At 47.7% G+C, this 26,318-nt stretch overlaps 1 protein-coding gene across 1 annotated transcript; it reads right to left on the bottom strand.

Moving 5' to 3' along the window:
* Positions 1-2,230: 2,230 nt before the first annotated feature.
* On the bottom strand, positions 2,231-24,354 carry PPM1G (protein phosphatase, Mg2+/Mn2+ dependent 1G). Its single transcript, XM_089661497.1, has 10 exons — positions 24,173-24,354; positions 18,086-18,155; positions 17,770-17,855; positions 15,497-15,629; positions 14,972-15,396; positions 13,803-13,943; positions 5,242-5,476; positions 4,683-4,812; positions 4,503-4,602; positions 2,231-2,834 (listed from the first exon to the last, which is right to left on the bottom strand). Exons 1-10 carry the CDS (start codon positions 24,281-24,283, stop codon positions 2,661-2,663), a joined length of 1,605 nt encoding a protein of 534 aa, XP_089517623.1. The 5' UTR covers positions 24,284-24,354; the 3' UTR covers positions 2,231-2,660.
* Positions 24,355-26,318: the final 1,964 nt, after the last annotated feature.

Genomic DNA, 26,318 nt, shown 5'->3' with positions numbered 1-26,318 from the left:
GTAGAAAAATGCGTTACCCTTGTTCAACTGCAAAACACAGGATCTGGTGGTCAGTCCAGTGCTCTGGCTGAAGTGGCTGCACACTCGAACTACAATATCAGCTGGCTACCCAGTATAATCAAATAAAGTGCAATTCCTTATTCACTACATGGTAAAACACACAAAAGTAACAGGCGAACAGGTTTCGGTAACAGCCTTACTCACATCACCTACGAGGAAGGCTGAAACGGCCAAACCGCGTGAGCCTGTTACATTTGTGTTTTACAATGCAGGGAATATAGAATTGAACTTTACTGAAATGTGCAGAGTAGCTGGCTGAAATGTACTAATAATCCCTCCTACCTGTTCCTGATGCAATTACCTTCCCACCCACATATCTAACCCTCATCCCTTCCCTGTGTACAAGAGAGCTCACACTACTGCTGGCAACATGCAAACCCTTTCATTACCAGAAGTCACTAACAATGACCAGACCAAGATAATCAGCGTCAGCTCCCTTGACAACTTTGGCCAATGTATCCAATTAGATATTATTAGACATAAGGCATTAATTGGAATCCTATTAAAATTCCCTTTTTTATTATAAACTGACAATGACAAAAATTTATTTTTTAAATACTGTAATTGTAGCCAACAATGACAGTATTACAAGAACAGCGCCATCTTCAGATTACAGTGCAATCTGATAATTTGGTGGTCACGTGAGCAAGAAACCACCCTGACTGGTGCCCATTCGCAAGGAGAGTTCCAGACCTGAGCCCCCAAGAACTAGGAACACACAGAGATGCCCCACTTGCATGTTTTCATTGTCATAGGGGGCTTTGCAGCCAAAGCAATAATGGCTAGAGGGTAGGCTGAATGCCAGGAAGAGGGAGGAGCAACAGCAGCCAATCAGCTATACTGCAAGTACATTTGCTGACAGGGGAGTGCATAAGTATGCCAAAATACGCCTAAAACAGTCCAATCACAAGCTGAGGGTAGGGTAGTCATGCAGCAGAGAGAAATCATGTTCCCCAACCTGGCTGTGCTGTCTGGCAGTTTAGTCTATGAAATGTGTATTTGATTTCATAAAACTTGCCTGGATTTTAGCATTAGTGTAATAGATATATTGGTGCTGCAATAATTCACTGGTCTAAAATCATCATGGTGGGGGTGGGGGTGGGGGGAAGACCCTAAAAAACACACGGCACTGAATATACACAATCCCCAGATTAAGCCGGCACAAGTCCCGTTAACATACCCAACCTGCTCCAAAAAGTACTCAACTACTAATGGAGAGCTTCTTCTGCCCTGTCAATGTGTTGACCAGTACTCGTATCCTGCTACGTCTGCTCAGCATCCCATTCTGACTGCTTACATTGGAAGTGTATGGTGGGCACCTGGCCCCAATACCAGACTCTGCCACGGCTGGCACTGATCCCCCAATGCCAGACCCCACAACGGCCAGCACACAGCCCCAATACCAGACCCTTCCAAAGCCTGCCCCCGAACCCAATGCCAGACTCTGCCACGGCCGGCCCCAATACCAGACCCTGCCACGGCTGGCACCGGGCTCCCAATGCCAGATCCCACAACGGCCGGTGCCCAGCCCCAATACCAGACCCTTCCAAAGCCGGCCCCCGGACCCAATGCCAGACTCTGCCACGGCCGGCACCAGGCCCCCAATGCCAGACCCCAGAAACTGGACCCATATAAGCCTCTAGCATCAGCCGGAGACATTATGTAAGACATCAATGAATAGGGTTGCAGTGCAATGACAGTACCTCCCTACCCATACTCATCTGGGGTCCAGGGCTGGTCACCTTGTGTACGAATATGTGGGTACTCCCATTATCTGTATATGAGCAGGAACCTACCCTCTGGGCCCAATCATCTTCTCAGATAACCCAACCAGGCAAACACTAGTCCCATCATGGCAGAGTGTGAACTCTCAGGCTGCCCATCCCAGATGTGACCACTTGCTGAAAGGATCCTTCTCTTCTGTCAGGAGATGGACAAAATATGAAAACAAAAACTTCCTTGGTATGTCTGCTACCCCCTGAAACATGCCACCAATGAAAGGTGAGCCAATGTCCACTGCCATTAAGGTGGAGAGACATTGGCCCTAACTGACCACTGATGCTCTCCGGGGCCACGATAGCACGAGCAGTAGATCACAACTGTACACTCTCCTCCTCATGACATGGCTTTGGTAGTGCGATTCGCCCAGTGGCAGTGATTTACACAGGAGCCTTATTAACCTTTTAATGCCAGTGCACCAGGGATCGCTACACCATCACCACGGCCAGCTAGGTCCATACTGGCCCATTAATCACCCGACCGGCGCCAGATTGATTCAGCAGACACAGGTTTATAAAAAGGCATGTTAAAATTCATCCACAGGTTCCAGGGCCAGTGGGAGGGGTTCATGGAATGATTACAAAATTATACACAAATTGATAGTGAGCCCCATTTCCCTTACCTCCCCCCACCCCCGATTTCAACTCCCACCTTCCCCTCCCCCACCCCAACACGAGCACCATTTGGCCCAGACCCAACATTGAAACACATTTGTACAGTGGCCTTCAGAACCAACTCTAAAAAAAAAAAAAAAATTAAGGGACAAATACTCGTAAAAGTCTGTAGAGTGTTCAAGTCCAATGAGGGCGCAGCACATCCCGCTAATCCCTCTTCGCCTTCTTATTACTGTCGCTGCAGTCCGCGCTGCCCATCTCCCCATCATCTAGTTTCCTCTTGCTTGGGCAAAAGGGCTTGAAGCGCACAATGATGCAGGTCATGTTGTCACAGCCTGTACCGTCTCCGGAGGTGTCAGGAGCCAAGCACTGGTCCAAGAGCTGCCGAGGGAAAACATGTTCTATATTGGCATTCCTTATTCATAAAAGGCAATGAGTGCAGCAGAGGTGCTCAAAGCAGCAAAAAGACTGACCCTGCCCCCTACCCTTTAACCTGCATAATACGCGCTCGCAGCAACACCCTACAACTCATCTTTCAACCGCTATGCCTTCAGACTGACCCATCACCCTCCCTCCTCCCCAACCCCATCCTGACCCCTCCTGCCCAACCCCATCCCTCCATCCTGACAACTCCTGCCCAACCCCATCCCTCCATCCTGACAACTCCTACCCAACCCCATCCCTCCATCCTGACAACTCCTACCCGACAACTCCATCCCTCCATCCTGACAACTCCTACCCGACAACTCCTACCCAACCCCATCCCGACAACTCCTACCCAACCCCATCCCGACAACTCCTACCCAACCCCATCCCGACAACTCCTACCCAACCCCATCCCGACAACTCCTACCCAACCCCATCCCGACAACTCCTACCCAACCCCATCCCGACCCCTCCTACCCAACCCCATCCCGACCCCTCCTACCCAACCCCATCCCGACCCCTCCTACCCAACCCCATCCCGACCCCTCCTACCCAACCCCATCCCGACCCCTCCTACCCAACCCCATCCCGACCCCTCCTACCCAACCCCATCCCGACCCCTCCTACCCAACCCCATCCCGACCCCTCCTACCCAACCCCATCCCGACCCCTCCTACCCAACCCCATCCTGACTCCTCCCCTTTAACCTGCATAATACGTGCTCGCAGCAACACCCTACAACTCATCCTTCAACCACTATACCTTCAGACTGACCCATCTCCCTCCCTCCTCCCCAACCCCATCCTGACCCCTCCCGCCCAACCCCATCCCTCCATCCTGACCCCTCCCGCCCAACCCCATCCCTCCATCCTGACCCCTCCCGCCCAACCCCATCCCTCCATCCTGACCCCTCCCGCCCAACCCCATCCTGACTCCTCCCCTTTAACCTCACAGAACCACTCCTCCACCCCTAGGCTTCCATAATTTCTCACCCCCCTCCATATTGACCCCTCCCATCACCCCTATGAATCCACACTGACCACTCCCATCACCCCATAGCCACTGAAGTGATTCATCCCTTTACCTCCATTTTGAACCATCCCCTTAGCCCCATATCAACTACTCCCCCACCCTTCCTGCCCAGTCTTCATACTGACCCCCTCCCCCCAATGTGGCCCCTACAACTATACCACCCACTTTGCCTTCATAGACCCCACCCTCACAGCTATACTGACCCCTCCTCTACCTTTTTATACCACAAATACTTGAGATCTCATATCTCCGTCACACAATTATCTGGTGCCTCCCATGCACTGCACCCCAGTACTGTTCCTACCCCCTTACATTCTACACATGTGAAACACCAGATACCTCACTCATATCCCTCAATCACCTCTTAACCCTTCAACCTCTCCAGCACTGGGGACCTCCCACCTCCCCCAGGTCCCATCCCCCCAGACAAATGTCTGAGTGCAAAGACCAAACTAAAGGGTTAGCTTGCAGTAAATGGAAGGTGCTGTTGCCATCTTGTCTCAGCCCTTAAAAGGAGAGACAAGCTTGCACACATCCAGAAAAAAAGGCTGAGATACCCAAATTGGAGCACAGTATCATGTCCTCACTCACCTCCTCCACTATGGATGACAGGCAGACAGGATCCCCAGCCGGCTCCTGTTTAATCTTGTCGTGAATAAAATCAACCACTTCCTGACTGCTCATCACATTCCTGGAAGAGAAAAGACACATCAGATCCTCGCCTGCCATCGCAGCAATGTATTGTGGGAGAGGAGCAGGCGGACGCCTCACCAGATACCATCACAGGCGATGACCATGAAGTTGTGTTCCTCGTTCAGTGTCAGCACTTTGATGTCGGGCAGAGCTGAGATCATCTGCTCCTCTGGGGGAAGGTTCTTGTTTCTCTTGTAGAAGTGGTCACCTAGGTAAGAACCACATCATACATCACTCCATCATAGAAGTCGTCAGGGCACCCTGGGGTTGGGGAAGGATAGGGTCGGCAGGGCGCCCTAGGTGGGGGGCCTGCCCCACAGAGAAGTCGGCAGGGCGTCCCACCGAAGACCAGTCTTGGTGCAGACTGAGCTGTAGATGGAAGTCAGTCGCCATCAAAGATCACTTGTGGAGCACTGCCAGCTAATCCTTCCCACCCACATTGATTATTGGACAGAAGATGGGCAAGCATACCAATCAATACGTGCTCATCCCAGTTCATAAACCTGCCATACAGAGAGTGAGCCCAGCACAGAAGAATGACCACTAGCCCATAGAAGGCCATGAGCCGTATCTGAACATGGTCCAACTGAGCACTTCCAGACACAGGTAGTATAACAGCACTCCAGTCAGTCCTTACCAATAGCCCGGGACAGATTAAGTCCTCCGTTCACTCGGCCGTCCATGGTAACTTTGCCACCTGCGTTCTTAATTCGGGCCAGCTCCACCTCATCCTCCGGTTTGTGGTCATAAGACATGTCCACTGCTTTACCGCCTTCTGATACCACGCAACGAGAGTCCCCGGCGTTGGCCACAATCAGCTGTTTTCCCCTGATCAGAGCTACGACGGCTGTAGTCCCACTGTCCGAACCAGGCTGGGGAGAAGAGAACCTGTTATCACACAGCTGAGAATGGATGTCCTCCATAAAGAACTCACCAAGATAAAGTCCTACCTAAACTAACAGAGGAGGGACCTGCACACAGGGAGAGTAATGCTCAGAGATAACAAAACTGAGGGAAAGAAGACCTTACTATGACATCAGATACCCAGGCTTATGAAACCAAGGGAATAAGAGAAAAATTGAGGTAATAAGGAGTCTCTAACACTACCAGACAAGAATACAACTTATATCAGGAATTAAAATGACACCCAAATAATGAAAACGTATTGTCATTGAGGTATTATTTAGATGGTATTAAGCACCATCCTGGTTTGGTAGGGTTATAGGAGTCTCTCGGTATCTTGACATCTCCACCAGACAAGGTCAGCACCTGATACTGGCTAAAGAACACCTCAATAATGCCAAGATACCAAGACCTCTACGTGACAAGGACAGGATCAGATAGCAGGCAATAAATGACAACCCAAAACCACCAGACAAGAATACAACCAAACACCAACTTAACACCCCCCCTTCCTCCCCAACAATGCCAAGATAAAGATTGCTATAACCCTCCCAGACAAGGGTATGACCAGATCTCACGCACTTAACACCCCAATAATGACAAGATACTGAGAGACTACTAAAATCTCAGACAAGGATGCAATCCTGTGCCAGCAAATATCACCCCCACCATGCCAAGATACCAAGGATTCTTTTAACCCTCCTAGACAAGAACACGAGCAGAAACGGACACTAAATAAAATCCCAATATTGCGAGACATTGGGACCCCAATGACTACTAGACAGGGATACAATCCAAAACCAGCTAAATATCATCCCAATAAAACAAATTCCTATAACCCTCCCAGACAAAAGGATAAGACCAGATACTCGACACTAATACCAAGACAGACATCTACAACCCTACCAGACAAGGATTCGACCAGATACCCAACACCAACATACTAGGAGATGCCTACAACCCAACCAGACAAGGATAAGATTAGATACCCGACACTTACAACAAGACCATGAGACATGTACAACCCAACCAGACAAGGATAAGACCAGATACTCGACACTAATATCAAGATACCGAGATACCAAGAGACATCTACAATCCAACCAGACAAGGATAAGACCAAATACATGACACTAATTCCAAGATACTAGGAGATGCCTACAACCCAACCAGACAACGATAAGACTAGATGCGCAACACGAACAAGACCATGAGAGACATCTATAACCCAACCAGACAAGGATAAGACTAGATACCCAACACTAATACCAAGATCCTGAGAGACATGTACAACCCTACCAGACAAGGATAAGACCAGATACCCGAAACTAATACCATGACCCCAAGAGACATCTACAACCCTACCAGACAAGGAAAAGACTAGATACCCAACACTAATACCAAGATATTAGAAGATGCCTACAACTCAACCAGACAAGGATAAGACTAGATACCCAACACGAATACCAAGATCCTGAGAGACAAGTACAACCCTACCAGACAAGAATAAGACCAGATACCAGACACGAATACCAAGACACTAGGAGATGCCTACAACCCAACCAGACAAGGATAAGACTAGATACCCGACACAAACAAGACCATGAGAGACATCTATAACCCAACCAGACAAGGATAAGACCAGATACCCAACACTAATACCAAGATACTAGAAGATGCCTACAACCCAACCAGAGGATAAGAGCAGATATCCAAACACTAATACCAAGATCCTAGACGCCTCTTGCAACCTGACCAGACATTACAACCCAACCAGATAAGGATAAGGCCAGATACTCAACACTAATACCAAGATACTAGAAGATGCCTACAACCCAACCAACCAGAGGATAAGAGAAAATATCCAATCACTAATACCAAGATCCTGAGAGCCTCCAACAACCTGACCAGACAGGAATTAGACCAGATACCAAACACCAAGATACTGAGAGACATCTACATCCCAACCAGACAAGGATAACAAATACCAAAATACTTGGACACCTACAACCCAACTGGACAAGGATAAGAGCAGATACCCAACACGAACACCAAGACCCTGAGAGGCTCTGACTACCAGATAAGGGTAAGACCAGATACCAGACACCAATACCAAGATACCGAGAGACTCCTACAACCGTACCAGACAAGGATAACAGCAGATACCTGACACTAATACTAGGATACTGAGAGACTCATATAACCCTACCAGACGAGGATAAGACCAGATACCTGACACTATGGCAATGGCAGCTTCCAGCCTGCATGGGAACGCCTGCCAAGACTGGAAATGGCCATCCTGAATGCTGATAACCCTCCTCCCTCCCTGATCCGCTCTAAATGACCGTTGACATTGAGAAAAATGCCCCTTTGCCACCAAACGCTGTGGTTACGTAACGCTCCATTCTCAAGTCTTTTCTCCCATTTACAGAAGACAGGGTCCTCCTTTGGAGGTCTGCGTTACTGCCTACATGACGTGAAAACTAGCTGTTCAGCAGTGGAGTCCACTCAGGACCCAGGTGAGGAGTGATGGCAGTATGAGGGGACACGCACATGTGCAGCACTGGATTGTCAGTCCCCCGCACCTGGAAGTTGTGCAAATGAGAGACCAGAATGGTGAACCTGGGGGTGGAATATTCCTTGCTTTACAAGATAAAAGGGTGCAGGAATGGTATTGGGATCGGTGAGGTATTTGTCTGGAGATGACCTATAAGAGATCTATACAATTACCCAACCAAAAGCAGACTATGGATGTTCGGCTCTGACCCAATCTGGACACCCACATACAGTGGATATAAAAAGTCTACATACCCCTGTTAAAATGTCAGGTTTCTGTGGTGTAAAAAAACAAATAATTTCAGAACTTTTTCCACCTTTAATGTGACCTATAAACTGTACAACAAAAAAATGAAATCTTTTAGAGGGTTGAAGTAACCATAAAAAAATTAAATAATGTGGTTACATAAGTGTGCACACCCTCTTATAACTGGGGATGTAGCGGTGTTCAGAATTAAGCAATCACATTCAAAATCATGTTAAATAGGAGTCAGTACACACCATCATTTAAAAAGCCTCCGATTAACACCAAATAAAGTCCAGCCGTTCTAGGAGGTCATTCCTGACATTTTCTTACAGCAGAATCCATGGTCCGCAGAGAGCTCCGAAAGCATCAGAGGGATCTCATTGTTAAAAGGTATCAGTCAGGAGAAGTGTACAGAAGAAGAATTTCCAAGGCATTAGATATATCATGGAACACAGTGAAGACAGTCCTCATGAAGTGGAGAAAATATGGCGCAACAGTGACATCACCAAGAACTGGACATCCCTCCAAAATTGATGAAAAAACACGAGAAGAAAAAACTGGTCTGGGAGGCTGCCAAGAGGCAAACTAAAAATGTTATTTTCTTCACGTAACTAGAGCTTTCTTTTGGTGGTATGCAATCATCACTGGAGTTATTTTTTGTTAAATTAACAAAAAAAGACCGAAAATTTTGAAAAAAATCACACCCACGTTTTTCTTTGTTTCTGTTATAAAAGTTTGCAAATAAATAATTGTTCTTCATAAATTTAGGCCGAGATGTATTCTGCTACATGTCTTTGGTGAAAATAATCCAAATCAGTGTTAGTCTGTAGGAAAGTTATAGAGTTCACAAACTATGGGATATATCTGAAAATCAATCGATCCTGAAGTACTGAGAGCCAATCTAAGTTCTTGAAGCCCAAAAATGTCAGGACAGGACAGATATCCCCCCAAATGTCAGGACGGTACAGATATCCCCCCAAATGTCAGGACGGTACAGATATCCCCCAAATGTCAGGACGGTACAGATATCCCCCAAATGTCAGGACGGTACAGATATCCCCCCAAATGTCAGGACGGTACAGATATCCCCCCAAATGCCAGGACCGTACAGATATCCCCCCAAATGCCAGGACCGTACAGATATCCCCCCAAATGCCAGGACCGTACAGATATCCCCCCAAATGCCAGGACCGTACAGATATCCCCCCAAATGCCAGGACCGTACAGATATCCCCCCAAATGCCAGGACCGTACAGATATCCCCCCAAATGCCAGGACCGTACAGATATCCCCCCAAATGCCAGGACCGTACAGATATCCCCCCAAATGCCAGGACCGTACAGATATCCCCCCAAATGCCAGGACCGTACAGATATCCCCCCAAATGCCAGGACCGTACAGATATCCCCCCAAATGCCAGGACCGTACAGATATCCCCCCAAATGCCAGGACCGTACAGATATCCCCCCAAATGCCAGGACCGTACAGATATCCCCCCAAATGCCAGATCGGTACAGATATCCCCCCAAATGCCAGATCGGTACAGATATCCCCCCAAATGTCAGATCGGTACAGATATCCCCCAAATGTCAGATCGGTACAGATATCCCCCAAATGTCAGATCGGTACAGATATCCCCCAAATGTCAGATCGGTACAGATATCCCCCAAATGTCAGATCGGTACAGATATCCCCCAAATGTCAGATCGGTACAGATATCCCCCAAATGTCAGATCGGTACAGATATCCCCCAAATGTCAGATCGGTACAGATATCCCCCAAATGTCAGATCGGTACAGATATCCCCCAAATGTCAGATCGGTACAGATATCCCCCAAATGTCAGATCGGTACAGATATCCCCCAAATGTCAGATCGGTACAGATATCCCCCAAATGTCAGATCGGTACAGATATCCCCCAAATGTCAGATCGGTACAGATATCCCCCAAATGTCAGATCGGTACAGATATCCCCCAAATGTCAGATCGGTACAGATATCCCCCAAATGTCAGATCGGTACAGATATCCCCCAAATGTCAGATCGGTACAGATATCCCCCAAATGTCAGATCGGTACAGATATCCCCCAAATGTCAGGACGGTACAGATATCCCCCAAATGTCAGGACGGTACAGATATCCCCCAAATGTCAGGACGGTACAGATATCCCCCAAATGTCAGGACAGTACAGATATCCCCCAAATGTCAGGACAGTACAGATATCCCCCAAATGTCAGGACAGTACAGATATCCCCCAAATGTCAGGACGGTACAGATATCCCCCAAATGTCAGGACAGTACAGATATCCCCCAAATGTCAGGACGGTACAGATATCCCCCAAATGTCAGGACAGTACAGATATCCCCCAAATGTCAGGACAGTACAGATATCCCCCAAATGTCAGGACAGTACAGATATCCCCCAAATGTCAGGACAGTACAGATATCCCCCAAATGTCAGGACAGTACAGATATCCCCCAAATGTCAGGACAGTACAGATATCCCCCAAATGTCAGGACGGTACAGATATCCCCCAAATGTCAGGACGGTACAGATATCCCCCAAATGTCAGGACGGTACAGATATCCCCCAAATGTCAGGACGGTACAGATATCCCCCAAATGTCAGGACAGTACAGATATCCCCCAAATGTCAGGACAGTACAGATATCCCCCAAATTACCCCTTTTTGCAAAGTAGATAGTCTGATGTATTTCATAAGAGGCATGGCGAGCTTTTTGAAGATGTAATTTGTCAATATTTCGAAGAAGAAAAAAAAAATTGAGAATGGTTTTTAATTTTTTCACATTTTTCTCTAAGATTTTTTTTTTCATATTACACTATGACCAAAGTAGTATAATGTTACCATCGTAACATTGCACTACTTTGGGGAAGTGATCAGTATTTTTTTTTTTTTTAACAAATTATAGCAAAGAATTTCTTTGCTATAAGCAAGCATTTAACTGAATGAAATCGATTCATTCAGGTTCTTTTGTTGTGATTGGCCATGGCTAATCACATGATATAGATGGGCTGTGATTGGCCCAGTCTGTACATGTGATCGCTGTTATCATTCACAGCTAGACACTTGTATACAACGGATGGCATGAAAGAAAGCCATCCATTGTATACAACTGTCATGTGACCTGCTGTGATCGGTCACAGCAGGTCACATTGTACTGGCAACAGGGCCGGTACACAGATCTGTCGTCGGCCGTGACAGATCTCACCACAGTGTGGCCTTGCGGGCAAGTGCAATGTGCGGTCCACGAAGGATGCCATATGGCTTCCTCTCCGAGGGACAAAGTGTTCACCCGGGCGCCATTTGGCCATAGGCCAGGGGGCAACTGGTTAAATATGTCCAGTAAAAAAAATTAAACAAAAAAAATCAAACAGTCATACATTTAGGCCAAAATGTATTCTGCTCCGTGTCTTTGCTAAAAAAAAAAATCCCAATACGTGTAAATTGGCTTACATGACAGTTATAGCGTTTACAAATGGCGGTATAGATACTGTAATTTTAATTTTTTTATTAATAGTAATGGGGGCGATCAGCGATTTATAGCAGACATTCTGACACTGGGGGGAACTGACTGTTGTCACTGATATCCCCGTGACACCAATAAAGTAACAAGTGCTAAAAAAAATAAATAAAAAAATAAAAATAAAAAGCACTGTACTAATGACACTGAGCAGAAAGGGGTTAACATGAGGGGCAATCAAAGGGTGAACTGTGTGCTGGGAGTTTTACTAGGGGGCGGTGTGTGCTTCACAGTAAGCACACTGCTGTGTGCCACAGCCATCCAAAGCAGTGTGCCCAAGCCGTCAGGGAGAACTGTTCGTAAACAAAAAACAGTTCTCCTTGTCAGAGATGCTCAGTAACCAACGGGCGGGACATGGTGATTGAAAGCATCGGCCGAGTAGGTCGCACATGCCCCCTATCCAGAGATGCAAACTCACATACATACATATATACACACACACACACACGTGATTTTGCGTACCCGTGCCGCCCTGTAGAAGTATTTCTGGTACAGGGCAGTCAGGAAGCAGTTAAAGGAGCTGCAGGAATACCTGGAAAGTACTGGCTGTGTGGTACATGTGACAACAATCTCCTGTATTCTTCATATGTCTGGGCTATGGGGTAGAGTGGCAAGACGGAAGCCTTTTCTTACCAAGAAAAACATCCAAGCCTGGCTAAATTTAGTAAAAACACATCTGAACTCCCCCAAAAGCATGTGGGAAAATGTGTTATGCTCTGATGAAACCAAGGTTGAAGTCTTTGGCCATAATTCCAAAAGATATGTTTGGCGCATAAAAAAACACTGATCACCAAAAGAACACCATACCAACTGTGAAGCATGGTGGTGGCAGCATCATGCTTTGGGGCGGTTTTTCTTCAGCTGGAACTGGGGCCTTAGTCAAGGTAGAGGGGATTATGAACAGTTCCAAATACCAGTCAATTTTGGCACAAAACCTTCAGGCTTCTGCTAGAGAGCTGAACATGGAGAGGAACTTCATCTTTCAGCATGACAGCGACCCAAAGCATACATCCAAATCAACAAAGGAATGGCTTCACCAGAAGAAGATGAACGTTTTGGAATGGCCCAGCCACAGCCCAGACCTGAATCTGATTGAAAATCTGTGGGGTGATCTGAAGAGGGCTGTGCACAGGAGATGTCCTTGCAATCTGACAGATTTGGAGTGTTTTTCCAAGGAAGAGTGGGCAAATATTGCCAAGTCAGGATGTGCCATGCTGACAGACTCATATCCAAGACCGAGTGCTGGAATCACATCAAAAGGGGCTTCAACAAAGGTAAGGGTGTGTACACTTATGCAACTATATTATTTTAGTTTTTTGTTTTAACCCCCCCCCCCTAAAAGATTTAAATTCATTGTTCAACTGAGTTGTACAGTTTATAGATTACATTAAAGGTGGAAAAAGTTCTGAAATTATTTATCTGTCATTTGTTTACATGATAGAAATCTGTCATTTTAACAGGGGTGAGTAGACCTTTTTATCCACTGTGCATGTGCAAATGCCTCCCCACCATCCATCCTGGCTGTCCAGCTGTTGGTAGATAACACACCCTGCCTGACCTCATTTAGGTGCAAAACTGAAACATAACCAGGGACACCACGTACCTGCCCAGAGCTTATACACACCCCCCCCCAATAAATCTTTATTATCAATGCCATGGAACACCATGCCAGTGAATATACCAACCAGGTCTTCCTATCCATGGTGGTTGTACTGTGCATCCAGAGTCATGTGACCAGACAGAGGGGTACAGCCTGTCCTGAAGCCTTGTGAGTGGAGCGCTGAAGGTGTGTTGTATTTGTTGAATGTTTGCTCTTCACCAACCAATCCTGGGCAGCAGAAGGTGAACACTCCCAGCAATTACACCAGCTACCAGCACAACTTCCATTCTCTGGACCCTCAAACTGACCAAACCAACAACCAGAGAAAAACACCTTCAGTGTGCACCTACTTCTTCTTTCCCATCCATTCCTGGGAGCATCTCCTCATCCTCCTCTTCATCCTCCTCTTCATCCTCCTCCTCCACATCCTCGCTATCCTCTTCTTCCTCGTTCTCTGCCTCCTCACTGCTGTAATCCTCCTCGCTACCCTCCTGGAAAAGAAGACATCATCATGTGTATTGTATATCATACATGTACTGAACCCAGACAACCCAAGAACCCCTCCACCCCCAGTGATATGCCACTAAAGGGACCCCCCAGAGATACTGCAACAGAGATCGCCAGTCAATCCACCAAAAGGAACACCCCAAAAGGACCCCTAATACCCCAGCCCCCGTAGTCCCTTGTGATATGGCACCAAAAAACACCTCCACCCCCACCCAAAGATATGGCGACATAAAAGGATCCTTCCCTCGGTGATGGCGTCAAAGGAACCCCTCCTAGTAATATAGCACCAAAAAGGGACCCAGCCTGTGATATGGTGTCAAGAGGACCCCTACCTCCTCCATTCTCCGTGATATGGTGCCAAAGAAACCCCCAATCCCCACTACATTGAAATAGTGCCAAATGGACCCCTCCCCCAGTGACATGGCGCCAAATGGCCCCTCTATATGGAACTCCTCCAGTAATAAAGTGCCAAAAAGGGACCCCTCCCCCCCTCCAGTGATATGGCGCCAAAGGGACACCCCTTTCTGGTGATATGGCGCCAAAGGGAACCCTCCTTCCCACCCCTAATATAGCACTAAAGTATCCCCCCCTTGGTGATATGGTGCCAAAATGTCTGCCTAGGAACATCCACTCCTCTAGATTGACAACAACCCATCAAGGAATTTTGAATTTTTGGTTCTTCAAAGGAGTACTGAGGTAGGGTGCGGTGATGATTTCAGAATGTCATGTACAGCACCATGCCAGCCCTCCCACCAGCCAAGATCTGCCTGCATTGCATAGAGAAGCACACAGACCCAGGGAGGATGTCACAGTCTAAAATTAGGCATGTAACGAAAACAAAGTTTAAAAAATGCCATTTTCACGTTGATTAGGTGGAGGAAGGAACCATCAGAGCCCACCAGTGTAAATGTCTGCAGACAGATCAATGAACCTCTAGAATTATGCCAAGGTAAGAAAATGACAAGTCCCCAACATGCGCTGTGGAGAAGTACAGCAGGCAGCTATCACTTACCTCACTGTCGTCCTCGTCCGCTTCTGCCTCGGACTCTTCACTGTCCTCGAAGAACTTGGACTTGTCAGTGCTTTGGGGCTGGGCGGAGCAGGAGGAACAGGATGGGCCAGCCTCTCCGGTGGAGGACGAAACTGCCTCCTCTCCCGCCTTAGAGGAGCTCCCTGAGGCTGCACTGCTGCCCCCTACAGCACCATCCGAGGATGAGGAGATCCCAGAAGAGGTGTCATCCTTCTTGCCGTTCTTACACTGCTGCTCTGAGTCCAGCTCTCCATTCACACTGCCCTCCTTGGCCGGCTCCTCAGGATCTCTCTTTTCGACACACTTATTTCGGGGCCCTTTCCCGCAATTCTGCCCGTAACGGGTGAGCAGCTCCTCTATGGTCATGGTGGCTTCCTCATGTAACAGAACTGCCTCCTCATTGTCCACTGAAAACAGAAAAGTGGCGTTAGGTGGCTACACAAAGGTGTCTCCTAAATAGAATCCCTCAAAAGCCTCTGACCAATTCATGTTTATCCAGACACTTACCGTCATCCTCATCCGCCACCTTATTCTTATCATCGTGGTCATGAATAGGCCGTCCGGCCATCTGAGCCAATTCCTTGATCACGTTTTCCTGTGTCAGTTTCTCATCTATGGCGAGGAAGGCATCTTCTAGAGCCTAGCAAAGGAGGACAAGTGTTACCAAATAGCCCAAAGCCTGAGGAATCTTCAGTATCCCCCCCCATTCCAACATCTCTGGGAAAAACTTCGACACAGCCCTTCTCTTCTCTCATGCACTCCATTTCCAGGATACGGCCTCGCACTCCTAACTGGCCTCCAGTATTTCTAGAATGCAGCCCCTCAAACCCCCACACAACACCTCTGGGATCCACCCCCAACACATGGCACTTTTCTCCTCCACAATATATCCAGGATGTGGCCTCTCACCTCCAACATCTCTAGAATATAGCCCCTCTAACCCACCCACCCAACATTTCTGGGATACTCCCCAACACAGGGCAATTCTCTCCTTCCCGCCATATCCAGGATAAAGTGCCCCCCCAACCCTTCACCAATATCTAAAGAATAAAACCCCTCAACCCCTACCCAGATTCTCCGGGATGCACCCCAACACACGCCAATTCTCCTCCCCACCATGCCCAGTACACGGCCCCTCGACCCCAGCACCTCTCCAATATCTCTAGATTACAGCCCCTCTAATCCTCTCAACCAACACCTTTAGGATACACCCCAACACATGACCTCTCTCTCCTCCACATCTTGAACAAACAGTCCATTACTCCCAACCCCTCCAAAATCTCTAGAATGCAGCTCCTCAAAACACTCACCCAACATCTCTGGGATACACCCCAACACATGGCCTCTCTCTACTCCCCACCATTTCAAAGATATGTCCCCTTACCCCCAAACCCTCTCCAATATTTCTAGATAGCAACCCCTTAATCTTCCAACCCAACATCTCTGGGATACACCACAAAACACAGCCCTTCTTTCCTCCCCCTCACGTCCAAGACAGAGCCCTTCACTTTCAACTCCCCTCTAATATCTCTAGAATACAACTTCTCAAACCTCCAACCCAACATCTCTGGGAACAACCCAACACACAGCCCTTCTCTCCTCCCCACCAAATCCAGGATACAGCCCCTCATCCCCAACCCCTCTCCAATATCTCAGGAATACATCTTCTCAACCCTCCCCTCACCCAACATCTCTGGGATACACTCCAACAGCTTTTTTTCCCTGCCACTCAATGCCTCCATTTCCAGGATATGGTCCCTCACTTCCAAACCCCCAATATCTCTAGAATGCGACCTCTCATACACCCCCACGACAATTTTTGAGACATATCCCTTTTCTTCTACATCCATTTCCATGAATATAATCTTTCACTCCCAACCACCCACCACCCCCAAAAATCACCAGCATGCATCCCCTCACTCCCAACCACTCTCCATTATCTCTAGAATACAACCCCTCAAACACCTCCGGGCTACACCCTCACACGGTCCTTCTCTCCTCCCACTACATGGCCTTATCTTCAAGATAAGGTCCATTAGTCCCAACCCCCCATATCTCTAGGCTGCAGCCTCCTTAATTTGGCCACCCACAACTGAGACAAACCCCAAACACATGGGTCATTTCTCCAAAACCCATTTCCAGGAGTTGTCCCCTTATCCCTACCACCCCCAATATTGCCAGGATATGGCCCCTCACTCCCAACCACTTCCCCTCCCAAATATCTCTAGAATATGGCTCCTCAAACGCCACTATCCAACATCTCAAGGATATTCCCCGACAACCATTTTCTCCTCCCTCTCATCTCCAAGATACATCAGTTCCAACAACCCCAGTTTTTAGAATGCAACACCTACCTCTGCCACCCCTAGGATGCGGCCCTTCTGCCAAATTAAATCTCCAGAACTCAGCCCCACCCCCAAGGTGCAACCCAACCAGTCCCCTTTCACCATTTATCCACGGGACATGCCCCCCCTCTTTATCCACTGAGGCATCCTGAGATCTATGGGGCACGGCCCCTCCTGTCTCCTGACATCCAAGGGGCATGGCCCCTCTGCCCAACCCCCCCATCTATGGGACATGCCCCTGTGCCTGCCCCCCTGCACATCTATGGGACATAGTCCCTCCTGACATCTACATGACATGGTTTCCTCTGACCCCCCCACCCAACATCTATGTGAAACTATCCCTCTGCCCCTCACATCTATAGGACACCACCCAGTCTTGATATCTCCCTTTCGACATATCTCAAGGACACGGCCCCTCCCTGTATGGAGACCCACCTTCTGTAATTTGCCATCCTTGTAGGCTCTCTGATCCTTAATGATGTCAGGCAGGTACTTGGAACAGTATAAGGCAACCTCCTCCCCTACAACAGACAGAAAAGAGAATACAGCACATACATGTTGAAAGCATGGAGAGATCAGCATTAGGTGATGGGGAGGGGCGAGGGTATCGCTGACCCCAATACAAAAAGAGGGAGAGGAAATTACTGGCATGGATAAGCTATTGCTGACCTCTATTTGGAAGGGGGCAATGTGGAGTGGGGAAGGGTTTGACAGGTAGGGTCCACATTACTGAAACCTGGAGAATACTGACCTCCGTGTCCATCATAAACAGAGAACATGGCCGTCTCACCGTCCAGCTCCGGGATGCAGTTGTGGGCGTCCTGTAGAAAGAAAAGAAGATGAACAATTCTTCCCTATAATCAGGATAGAGTGTATACACCAGGGTTGAACGAGGGGGAATACACAAATACTGTACACCCAGGTGAGTACAGTACATGGGTGTACATGCAGGTATAAGGGGGAAGAAGTGTGGGGGGAGGTTGTACAGGGTTTATAGCCTGACAGGTGTGGTGGGGTATTTAGGATGGGGTACAGGTGAGGAGACACAATGTGAGGGCCTACGGGGGTGGTGGTCTCTGTATGGCCAACAATACAGTGGGGGTATGAATGTGGGGGAGGGGAGATCCAGGGTCTATACTCAAAATGGGATATAGGTGGGTATATTTATAAGAAGGCGGGAAGGGGGTATTGGTGCAGATAGGCCGGGTAAGTGTGGATATATACAGGTAGGGGTGTGAGTGTGTGTGGAAAGAGGGGTGGGTATGTAGATGATGGTGTATATATAGCTAGGTGAGGAGGGTGATGTACATATAATAGGTAGGTGGGATATAGGTATGCAAGCGGTATACACAGGTAGGTAGGTGGAGGGGTTACACATATAATAGGTAGGTGGGGTGGGATATAGGTATGCAAGCGGTATATATACACAGGTAGGTAGGTGGAGGGGTTACACATACAGTCATGGCCGAAATTGTTGGCACCCTTGATATTTCTCCAGGAAATCATGTATTTCTCACGAAACGTATTGCATTAACACATGTTTTGCTATACACATGTTTATTCCCTTTGTGTGTATTGGGACAAAACAAAAAAAGGGAGGAAAGAAAGCAAATTCGACATAATGTCACACAAACCTCCAAAAATGGGCTGGACAAAAGTATTGGCACCCTTTCACAACTGCGGATAAATAAGAATGTTACAAGCATGTGATGCTCCTGTAAACTCACCTGGGGCAAGTAACAGGTGTGGGCAATATAGAAATCACACCTGAAAGCAGATAAAAAGGAGAGACGTTCACTTAACCTTTGCATTGTGTGTCTGTCTGTGCCACACTAAGCATGGACAACAGAAAGAGGAGACGAGAACTGTCTGAGGACCTGAGAACCAAAATTGTGGCAAAATATCAACAATCTCAAGGTTACAAGTCCATCTCCAGAGAACTAGATTTGCCTTTGTCCACAGTGCGCAACATTATCAAGAAGTTTGCAACCCATGGCACTGTAGCTAATCTCCCTGGTCGTGGACGGATGAGGAAAATTGATGAAAGATTGCAACGCAGAATAGTCCGGATGGTGGATAAGCAGCCCCAAACATGTTCCAAAGACATTCAAGCTGTCCTGCAGGCTCAGGGAGCATCAGTGTCAGCGCGAACTATCCGTCGACATTTAAATGAAATGAAACGCTATGGCAGGAGACCCAGGAGGACCCCACTGCTGACACAGAGACATAAAAAAGCAAGACTACAGTTTGCCAAAATGTACTTGAGTAAGCCAAAAGCCTTCTGGGAAAACGTCTTGTGGACAGATGAGACCAAGATAGAGCTTTTCGGTAAAGCACATCATTCTACTGTTTACCGAAAACGGAATGAGGCCTACAAAGAACAAAACACAGTACCTACGGTAAAATATGGTGGAGGTTCAATGATGTTTTGGGGTTGTTTTGCTGCCTCTGGCACTGGGTGCCTTGACTGTGTGCAAGGCATCATGAAATCTGAGGATTACCAAAGGATTTTGGGTCGCACTGTAGGGCCCAGTGTCAGAAAGCTGGGTTTGCGTCCAAGATCCTGGGTCTTCCAGCAGGACAATGACCCCAAACATACGTCAAAAAGCACTCAGAAATGGATGGCAAAGAAGCGCTGGAGAGTTCTGAAGTGGCCAGCAATGAGCCCAGATCTAAATCCCATTGAACACCTGTGGAGAGATCTTAAAATTGCTGTTGGGAAAAGGTGTCCTTCCAATAAGAGAGACCTGGAGCTGTTTGCAAAGGAAGAGTGGTCCAAAATTCCGGGTGAGAGGTGTCAGAAGCTTATTGATGGTTATAGGAAGCGACTGATTTCAGTTATGTTTTCCAAAGGGTGTGCAACCAAATATTAAGTTAAGGGTGCCAATACTTTTGTCCAGCCCATTTTTGGGGTTTTGTGTGACATTATGTCATATTTGCTTTTCTGCCTCTGTTTTATATTTGTTCCAATACATACAAAGGGAATAAACATGTGTATAGCAAAACATGTGTTAATGCAATACCTTTTTTGTGTGAAATACTTGATTTTCAGGAAAAATATCAAGGGTGCCAACAATTTCGGCCATGACTGTATAATAGGTAGGTGGGGTGGGATATAGGTATGCAAGTGATATATATACACAGGTAGGTAGGTGGAGGCGTTACACATATAATAGGTAGGTGGTGGGCGGGAATGGGGTATAGATAGGTATGTACCTAGTGGGGTGGTGTGTGCATATATGTAGGGAGGTGAGGGTAGTGTAATACTGTGCAAAAGTTTTAGGCAGGTGTGAAAAATGGGGTCAATGAAGAATGCGTTCAGGAATAGAAGGGTTCATAGTTTATTTTTATCAATTACCAAAATGGAACGTAAAAGAAGAGAAATCCAATCAATATTTGGTGTGACCACCCTTTACCTTCTTCTAGATACATTGCACACAAGATTTTGAAGGAACTCGGCAGGTAGGTTGTTCCAAACATCTTGGAGAACTAACCACAGATCTCCTCTGGATGTCGGCTGCCTCATATCCTTCTGTCTCGTTATGTAGTCCCAGACAGACTCAATGATGTTGAGATCAGGGCCCTGTGGGGGCCAAACCATAACTTCCAAGACTCCTTTACACTGAAGATAGTTCTCAATGACATTGGTTGTATGTTTGGGGTCATTGTCCTGCTGCAGAATAAATTTGGGGCCAATCACATGCCTCCCTGATGGTATGACATGATGGATAAGTATCTGCCTGTATTTCTCAGCATCAAGAAAACCATAGATCCTGACCGAATCTCCAAATCCATTTACAGAATTGCAGACCCAAATGTGCAAGGAATCTCCACCATGCTTCACAGTTGCTTGCAGACATTCATTGTACCGGTCTTCAGCCCTTCCATGAACAAACTGCCTCCTACTACAGCCAAATATTTCACTTATCAGTCCGGAGCACCAGCTGCCATTTGTCTGGGATGTTACGTTGTGCATAGTTGAGTTGCTTAGCCTTGTTTCCATGTTGGAGGAATTGCTTTTTGGACGCATTTCCTTCATGAAGAACACTTCTGGCCTGACAGTAGATGGGTGTACCTTGGTCCCGATTTCTGCCAGTTCTGCAGTGATGGCAATGATGGACATATTCCGATGTTGAAGGGAAGAGAGCCTGACGTGTCTTTCCTCTGCTGCATTAAGTTTCTTTGCCTGACCACCCCGGCTACGCTCCTCAACATTGCCCGACCACCCCGGCTACGCTCCTCAACATTGCCCGACCACCCCGGCTACGCTCCTCAACATTGCCCGACCACCCCGGCTACGCTCCTCAACATTGCCCGACCACCCCGGCTACGCTCCTCAACATTGCCCGACCACCCCGGCTACGCTCCTCAACATTGCCCGACCACCCCGGCTACGCTCCTCAACATTGCCCGACCACCCCGGCTACGCTCCTCAACATTGCCCGACCACCCCGGCTACGCTCCTCAACATTGCCCGACCACCCCGGCTACGCTCCTCAACATTGCCCGACCACCCCGGCTACGCTCCTCAACATTGCCCGACCACCCCGGCTACGCTCCTCAACATTGCCCGACCACCCCGGCTACGCTCCTCAACATTGCCCGACCACCGCGGCTACGCTCCTCAACATTGCCCGACCACTGTGGCTACCATCCACAATATTGCCCGTTTCTTTGTGCTTCTTCAAAATAGTTTAACAAAATTAACGGATTCTGGTTTCGAAGCCAAAGGGTGGTGATCACACCAAATATTGACTTGGTTTAGATATTTCTTCTGTTCTCTCACTGAATTTCGCAAATTGATAAATATACAAGTCAAATATATACACTGCTCAACAAATTTAAAGGAAGACTTTGAAAACCCATCAGATCTCAATGGGGAAAAATCTCCTGCTGGATCTCTATACTGGTATGGACGGGTAATGTGTTAGGAACGTAAGGATGTCCCATCATTTGATGGAAATGAAAATGATCGACCTACAGAGGACTGAATTCAAAGACACCCCAAAAATCAAAGTGAAAAAACGACGCAGCAGGCGAGTCCATTTTGCTGAAAATTAATTGCAACTCAGAATGGTCCTCATTGGCCCCCACATACTTGTATGCATGCCTGACAATGTCGGGGAATGCTCCTAATGAGACGACAGATGGTGTCCTGGGGTATTTCCTCCCAGATCTGGACCAGAGCATCACTGAGCTCCTGGGCAGTCTGAGGTGCAACCTGGCAGTGTCCGATGGACCGAAACATGACATTACAGAGGTGTTCTATTGGATTTAGGTCAGGGGAGGGTTGTGGTGATTCAATGGTATCAATTCCTTCATCCTTCAGGAACTGTCTGCATACTCTCGCCACATGAGGTTTGGCATTGTCGTGCACCAGGAGGAACCCAGGACCCACTGCACCAGGAGGAACCCTAGACCCACTGCACCAGCGTAGGGACTGACAACGGGTCCAAGGATTTCATCCTGATACCTAATGGCAGTCAGGGTGCCATTGTCTAGCCTGTAGAGGTCTGTGTGTCCCTCCATGGATATGCCTCCCCAGACCATCACTGAGCCACCACCAAAACAGTCATGGTGAACGATGTTACAGCCAGCAGAACGTTCTCCATGGCTTCTCCAGACCCTTTCATGTCTGTCACATGTGTTCAGGGGGAACCTGCTCTCATCTGTGAAAAGCACAGGGTGCCAGTGGTGGACCTGCCAATTCTGGTGTTCAATGGCAAATGCCAATCCAGCTCTATGATGCCGGGTAGTGAGCACAGGGCCCACTAGAGGACATCGGGCCCTCAAGCCACCCTCATGAAGTCTGTTTCTGATTGTTTGGTCAGAGACATTCACACCAGTGGCCTGCTGAAGGTCATTTTGTAGGGCTCTGGCAGTGCTCATCCTGTTCCTCCTTGCACAAAGGAGCAGATACCGGTCCTGCTGATGGGTTAAGGACCTTCTACGGTCCTGTCCAGCTCTCCTAGAGTAACTGCCTGTCTCCTGGAATCTCCTCCATGCTCTTGAGACTGTGCTGGGAGACACAGCAAACCTTCTGGCAATGGCAGGTATTTATGTGCCATCCTGGAGGAGTTGTACTCCCTGTACAACCTCTGTAGGGTCCAGGTATGGCCTCATGCTACCAGTAGTGACACTGACCCTAGCCAAATGCAAAACTAGTGAAAACCAGTCAGAAAAGATGAGCAGGGAAAAAAATGTCAGTGGCCTCCACCTGTAAAACCATTCCTGTTTTGGGGGTGGTCTCATTGTTTCCCATCTAGTGCACCTGTTAATTTCATTTACACCAAACCAGCTGAAACTGATGAACAACCCCCTCTGCTACCTACCTGACCAGATCGATATCACAGGAGGTTGTGACTTGATGCTACACTCTGATTACAAAGTCTGCCTGTCATTTTGTTGAGCAGTGTATAATGGGTGGGTGGGGGATGGTGTTATAGACAGTCAAGTAGGTAGTGGTAGGTATACAGTTAGGTAGGTGGGGGATATAAATACACACACACATAGGTAGGTAGGTGGGGGGATGGAATATACAGGTAGGTATGTATATAATGGGAAGGGGGTGATATATACAGGCAGGGGGATGGGTAGGTATATAGGTGGTGGTATATGCAGGTAGGTGGGCATGTAGATAATTGAGGGGGATGGTATACACAGGTAGGTAGGTGGGGGGAGAGGGATGGGTGTATATACAGGTAGGTATATAGGTGATAGTATATACAGGTAGGAGGATGGGTATATAGATGATGGCATATATACAGGTAGGTGGGTATGTAGCTAATGGAGGGGGATGGCATATACAGGTAGGTGGGGGGGAGGGGTGATCACTCACCTCCATGGACACCCTCCAGCCCTGCATGGCGGAGTAGCCGTAGCAGACCCCTCCGCTGCCCCCCTCCCCGGAGCTCTTGTCGGTGTTAGGCTGGGACAGGTAGGCTCCCATCTCTGGACACGTGCGGGCTGTGTGCGGCTCCCGGCTCTCTAATGCAGCGGACCGGAAGCGGAAGTGGCGGGGAGAAAAGAAAAGCCGGAGGGACACGTGACCGAGGAAGGCGGGGCGGAGTTACCATGCCAGCTGTGGTCAGGGGAGAGGAGACCCTGCCCTCTACAAACATGGCGGAATGAAGACCCCCCCCCTCCCTGCGGTCACGCCCACCGGAGAAGACATTTGGCTCACTGACAGTTCATCCCTGTGGTGGCTCCTCCCCGGCAGGCTGCGTTCCTATAGCGACTGATCAGGGCTCTGCTCTTTGTGAAATACCTAGCATGTGACTTACTATTGTACCCCAACATATTATGCCCCCCGTACCCCAATATACATACTTACAGCACCCCAACATAACATGGCCCCTGTACCCCAATAGAGCCTTATATATAGTATACCCCCTGTACCCCAATATAGATACTTCCAGTACCCCAACATAACATGGCCCCTGTACCCCAATATACATACTTCCAGTACCCCAACATAACATGGCCCCTGTACCCCAATATACATACTTCCAGTACCCCAACATAACATGGCCCCTGTACCCCAATATACAATGTAGCCATATATAGTATACCCCAACATAACATGGCCCCTGTACCCCAATAGAGCCTTATTTATAGTATACCCCCTGTACCCCACTATGCATACTTCCAGTATTCAACATATGGCCCCCGTACCCCAATATAGCCTTATATAGTATACCCCCGTACCCCAACATAACATGTGCCCTGTGTCCCAATATGCATATATCCAGTTCCCCAACATAATATGCCCCCTGTGCCCCAACATAACATGTCCCCTGTACCCCACTATGCATACTTCCAGTACCCCAACATATGGCCCCTGTACCCCAATATAGCCTTATATAGTATACCCCCCTGTACCCCAACATAACATGTGCCCTGTATTCCAATATGCATACATCCAGTACCCCAACATAATATGCCCCCTGTACCCCAATATGCATACATCCAGTGCCCCAACATAATATGCCCCCTGTACCCCAACATAACATGTCCCCTGTACCCCACTATACATACTTCCAGTACCCAAACATAATATGGCCCCTGTACCCCAATATAGCTTTATATATAGTATACCCCCTGTACCCCAATATACATACTTCCAGTACCCCAACATAATATGCCCCCCTGTACCCCAACATAACATGTCCCCTGTACCGCAATATACATAGTTCCAGTACCCCAACATAATATGCCCCCTTTACCCCAATATAGCTTTATATATAGAATAGCTCCCTGTACCCCAATGTACATACTTCCAGTACCCCAACATAACATGTCCCCTGTACCCCAATATACATGCTTCCAGTACCTCAACATATGCCCCCTGTACCCCAATATACAATGTAGCCTTATATATAGTATACCCCTGTACCCCAATATACATACTTCTAGTACCCCAACATAATATGCCCCCTGTACCCCAATATACAATGTAGCCATATACAATATGCCCCTGTACCCCAATATACAATGTAGCTTTATGTATAATATATGCCCCCTGTAGCCCAATATACATAATACTTCCAGTACCCCCATATACATCATACTCCGTGTACCCCTATATACCCTGTTCACCATTATTTACAAAACAAACCTGTGTACCCCAACATGCTTACATACATAATATTCAATATAAACCCCTTTACTCCAGCCTATGGTACCACCCTGTTCCCAAATATACATATTACCTCCTGTACCCCTATATACAGTGTTTTCCTATATATCCTTCTGTGTGAACCCCATTATACATAATAAACACCTTTACCCTGTAAACAAGGGGGGGAAATAATGATTGGATCCCCTGCAGATTGTGTAAGTTTGCCCACTTACAGAGAAATGAAGGGTCTATGATTTGTATCATGGTTGTATGTTAAATGATAGAGACAGAATATCAACCAAAAATCCAGAAACAACACGCGATACAAATGTTATAAATGGAGTTGCAGTTCAGTGAGGGAAAT

This window comes from Staurois parvus, unplaced genomic scaffold (assembly GCF_062004578.1).
Source record: "Staurois parvus isolate SC_StPar_1 unplaced genomic scaffold, SC_StPar_1.0 ptg001346l, whole genome shotgun sequence".
In the NCBI taxonomy this organism is placed as follows: Eukaryota; Metazoa; Chordata; class Amphibia; order Anura; family Ranidae; genus Staurois; species Staurois parvus.
This window is presented reverse-complemented; position numbering and strand designations above follow the sequence as displayed.

Coding starts and splice junctions, on each gene's coding strand:
- PPM1G (XM_089661497.1), bottom strand. CDS start 24,283: ATGGGAGCCTACCTGTCCCAGCCTAACACCGACAAGAGCTCCGGGGAG. Junction 18,156..24,172: donor GCTGGAGGGTGTCCATGGAG/GTGAGTGATCAC, acceptor TTCTTTCTACAG/GACGCCCACAACTGCATCCC. Junction 17,856..18,085: donor TGTTTATGATGGACACGGAG/GTCAGTATTCTC, acceptor TGTCTGTTGTAG/GGGAGGAGGTTGCCTTATAC.